Below are 5,000 nucleotides of genomic sequence, written 5' to 3' on the forward strand. Positions count from 1 at the left end.
CTAATAGGCCAATGAAGAATGGAAGTAATGAAACAAAAAGAATAGTTATACAGTATGTACATATTTTCGTAATTTTGTTACTTGCGGTTTATTACGCCATAGAGGTATTTGGCAGTAAAAAAACAGTTAATGGATATTAGGGAGCTAGTTTAGCAATGGAAAGAGATTATATACCGTTTACTATCTTCAAACTTATCCATTTTTTATCGCGATCGACAGACTACAGCCCGATTTCATAAAACATTCATTGGATGTCCTGTTACAAAGGAAGAGTATGGAACTTGTTCGGGAAAACGAATTCCTTTTAGGACGTAAATTCCAGAATTTCTCTTTGAAGTTGGAAGAATTCGAAAATCTCCCCCCCCCCACTCCCTTTCATTCTGATTTGGGTGTCTTGGGGTAGGAGGGGAAGGACCAGGGGTGGGGGCGACACCGGCCGGGATGTTTTGCGTGTGTAGAAGTTGGGTGATACATGCCAAATAAGGCGAGGGTGTTTTGGGGGACCGAAGCTTATCTTCCATATCTCACGCCGTCCATATACGACCTGCTGGACATAGTTTGTGGCTCTTGTTCGATATGTCGTATACCTCAAGTCCCGTTTTGTGTGTATCTGTGTGTGTGTGTGAGTGCGTGCGTGTCGGGCTTAGCGGACTTCAGTGTCAATATGTCGTAACCTTGTGTGTGTGTGTGTGTTTTTTTTTTTTTTTTTTTTTTTAATGAATATTCTATGTCGTTATTTTTGGTTATTGCGTGCAGCTGAACCACGCCACAGTTGCTTCGCATACTGAGAAGTATTTTGATAAGAATGTATTAAATGTATCGTAATTGATGTTTTTATTCGTTAAATCTTATTGCTTTCATTAAAATACTGTAAAATTTCCATTTGGAAGTTCAATCTAATGTTTGACCAATGATATTGTGTGACTGGAATTATATTAATTGTATATATACATACATTATATATAAATTAGGAGAAAGAGAGAGGAGGTCACCTGGAATGTATGAAGTGTTCAAGAACCCTGTTTTTGCTCAAGATGATAGGGGAACATACTGTATGGTTGTAAAATCTTTAAGAAACCATTTTTTAAGTGAATAACGGTATAATGAGGTAAAGGAGAGAGAGAGAGAGAGAGAGAGAGAGAGAGAGAGAGAGAGAGAGAGAGAGAGAGAGAGAGAGAGAGAGAGAGAGAGAGAGAATCAAAGTATGCCAGAATGGAGAACTGATGGAAAACGATTTTGAGTATGATGAGAGAGAGAGAGAGAGAGAGAGAGAGAGAGAGAGAGAGAGAGAGACAGAGACAGAGAATCAAAGTGGGTGAGGATGGAGAACTGATGGAAAATGATATTGAGTTATGTAGAAAAATTAATAATGAAGTTTAGAATTAATCCTGGAATTAAGGAAGTGAAAGAAATGAGAGATCTGATGAAGAGCATGTGCAAAAATAGGCTGTGCATAAGAGAAAGAAAGAAATATGAATTATTACGAAAGAGGCGTTGCATTAGGAGGGAGGGAGTGAGGAGGTCTTTGATGGAACCTGCATTGGGAGAAAATCAAGAGGTAGGCGGAGAATTAGATTGCGAGGTAAGGTGAAGGATGATATGGAGGGAAGAGGTTTGGTTGAAGAGGCTGCCTTTGATAGAAGGTCTTGGAGAGGGCGCATCAGGCAACCGACCCCTTAATGTAAGGATTACGGTGGGATAAGAAGAGAGGCGTTATCTTGATTCCTATAACAATTACTTTATGGCGTAATAAATGAGCTTATGAAAAACAGATGGAAATAATTTGCTCAGATAAAAACGTTTATGAGTCAGGAGAGAGTGCCGAGGTTTTAGGCAATAATATGTGTCTATAAGGATAAAGAATAAAACACCATTGAAGTAAGACAACAAAATTCTCGTTTATCTGTAAAAGAAATTAATCACCATTAAGCATCATTAGATGTTTGTGAAAATCGTTTATTATTTATCAGGCATAAACATATTGACAAACTACATTTTTTTTAATAGTTTTAGTAGCTTATAATTTGTATTAGTGTACATGATTCTTTACATTATGTTTGTCTCATGACAAAAATTTAAAGAGAGAAAGGTAGATTTTAATAATCGAAATAATAAAGACAGTCTTTGTTTTTTTTTTTTAATTAGTAAAGTCACAATGAAAATGGAAACCTTTCTACTGGTTTTGAGTTCAGAAAAGTACCTACACGTTAGTGGATTATCCTCTATGAATAGTAACTACCAGTATTAAGTTATTTTACTGATGCTGAAAATTGCTAAAAATCAGTATATCAAAATTTCTAATATAGTACAGAATATATTAGTTTTTCAGTCAGTCAGCATGTGTTCAGCATGTGTTCCTATTAGTACTTTTATCATGGATTATGATCAATAAATGACAGGAACACGAGCATATAGATTGCCATGTCACCCAGATTCTTTTTTCGAAACATAATACATAGTTATGAGAAAGGTGTAAATGACAATGCACTACAGTATGATTCAAACAACCAATAGAATGAGTGAGAAGGAGGAATATTAGTGAAAACTAAACAGAATCTGTAGTTAAAAAAAAAGAAAAAAAAAAACACGGGATAAATATGATCATATCTCAATTATAAGAATATGTGTAAAGCCTGGTGAGAGGTTATGTAAGAGATGTTGTAGGAGATATAGGGTGTAATATTATAAGGAAATAAGTAAACAAGGGCTATAATGAACGTGAAGATGTTACTGGATATACTAGAAACCAGCTGTTGCTACCAAGCGTGACTTGAAAAGAGTAGCATTTATTTGTTTACAGTATATCCGGTAGAATAATACGAGATAAGTTTTCAGACTATGTAAAAGAGTCTATTGAGCGAAGAATTATTTCAAAAGAGGTAAATGTAGGACTGCACGAAAGGGTTGTTTGTTGTTGAAGGACGTAAGACAGCAAAATTTGGGTGTGAATTTATTGCACTTTGAATATAAAGAGAAATGTCCAAACACAGTTTCAGTGACTTGCATGGATCAAGTAAGATGTGAGATAATAAGGAAAATGGTATTGTCAGTGACTTCATGGAGCAAGTAAGATATCAGATAAAAAGGAAAATGGTATTGTTGTACCTGGGAAAGTTAACGACGGTGTTTGTTATTTATATTCTTAACATAGTGTTAATGAATGGAAAGGTGAGGAAGGTTCATGAAGTCTACGTAAAGAAAAATACGTTTAATAGATTCAGTAAAATTCATGATCACATATCTATGAAAGTTGATTTGTCATTTTTATAAATGTTGAAATTTCTCCTTTGATTATGTACATCATTAGGAAAATAGGTAAGTAATTAGTTTCTATTTAACTAATAAAATCACACCCTTGAAAGAAAACAGCCAGTGCCTAAATAAAGAAGGCTTAAGGGGCTTCTGTAAATAGTTTCTATTTAACTAATAAAATCACACCCTTAAAAGAAAACAACCAGTGCCTAAATTAAGAAGGCTTAAGGGGCTGCTGTAAATAGTTCTATTTAAATAATAAAATCACACCCTTGAAAGAAACCAACCAGTGCCTAAATTAAGAAGGCTTAAGGGGCTGCTGTAAATAGTTCTATTTAAATAATAAAATCACACCCTTGAAAGAAAACAGTCAGTGAAAAACTAAAGAAGGCTCAAGGGTCTACTGCCATCACCTATAAGAAAGAGAACTTATGGGGTTGAGATCATTGCTTGGTTTTGACCACAAATAAAAGTTACTGTCTACCTGTGCGTTAACTAATGTTGTTTTATCTTTATTGCAGGCTCCTGGGGATACCACAGACAAGGGTCTTGTCAGGCTGGTTTTGGAACGGCTTTGACGAAGGTTAGTCTTCTTTATTGGCTGTGTTTTCGCTTCTGATAAACTTAAAGTGTAAGCAAAATGAAGATAAATTATAGGTTGATTTGTTAAGAAAAAAAAACAGAGCTGCATACATCTTAGGCCAGAAACGCCGTGAAGATAACGGGATGGGATACAATTGCATAAAGTTGTTTTTCCTACTTAACGTAGAAGAGCATAGACAAGGTTTTTAGGATCACTTGAGACTCTGGTCCTTTTGTTTATTAGTAATAGAATTTCGTAAGATAGAATTACATAAGAAAGGTATACAATAATGATAAGAAATATGCATACAAATACATATATACTTAAAACCAGCAAATGAAATTGTAGTTACAAAAAATAGTAGTTACGAAAACCCTTAATGAAAATAAAAGAAAACAAAGAACCAATAAACACAGACAGGCGAAAAAAATAAAAAAGTTAAATGTCAAATGAAACACATCTTTTGATAATAAAATTACAAACGTTCTTTTGTTGATTTCCCGGGGCTTTTCTCCAAAGGTCAGTGTGATAAAAGAATAATATTAGATATGTCACAATAAAGAATTTTTTTTTTCTACGTTCTCCGGAGGTTAATGTGATAAAAGAATAATTTTAGATATGTCACAATAAAGAAAAATATATTTATTTTTGTTACTACGGAATGAAGAAATCTGAATTTTATCCAATTATTTTTCTATCTTAGTATTTTCATCAACCCACAAGACGACTTTAGTTATATTTAGATGCCTACGACCAAGGATTTACCCAAAATTAGATATCATTATCATAAAAGGTTCGAATTGATTACTTTCTCTGGTTGATATTCATTACATAGGTTCTGTTAGAATTAATCTCTCGAGGTGAGGATTATGGATATCAATAAAAGGTTCATCAATAAGAGAATTAAGAAAAGATAAAAGATTTACCAATTAAAAAATGAAGGAAAATAAAGTAGTCGTATCATATGCACAGAATGACTGTCGGATCCGTAGAAGCGGTCTTTTGTGGAACAGTCTATGCTATTTATCCTCTTTTCTACACTTTTTGTTACAGTTAAACTGTAATCTGTTTAAGGTTCCCAAAATAAATTTATTTGTGACCTTTTTTGGTCAGTTCTCAAAAAGGATTTTTTTATGATATTAATAGTAATAACTTTTCCTTGTAA

The 5,000-nt window shown here is 33.8% G+C and overlaps 1 protein-coding gene across 1 annotated transcript in view; it reads left to right on the forward strand.

Moving 5' to 3' along the window:
* LOC137657682 (integrin alpha-PS2-like) overlaps window positions 1-5,000 on the forward strand; it is a 292,460-nt gene that overhangs the window by 208,705 nt on the left and 78,755 nt on the right. The window contains 1 exon segment of the mRNA XM_068392086.1: window positions 3,774-3,835. Within this exon segment, the coding sequence (XP_068248187.1) occupies window positions 3,774-3,835 (62 nt within the window).

This window comes from Palaemon carinicauda, chromosome 1 (genome assembly GCF_036898095.1).
Source record: "Palaemon carinicauda isolate YSFRI2023 chromosome 1, ASM3689809v2, whole genome shotgun sequence".
Lineage (NCBI taxonomy): Eukaryota > Metazoa > Arthropoda > Malacostraca > Decapoda > Palaemonidae > Palaemon > Palaemon carinicauda.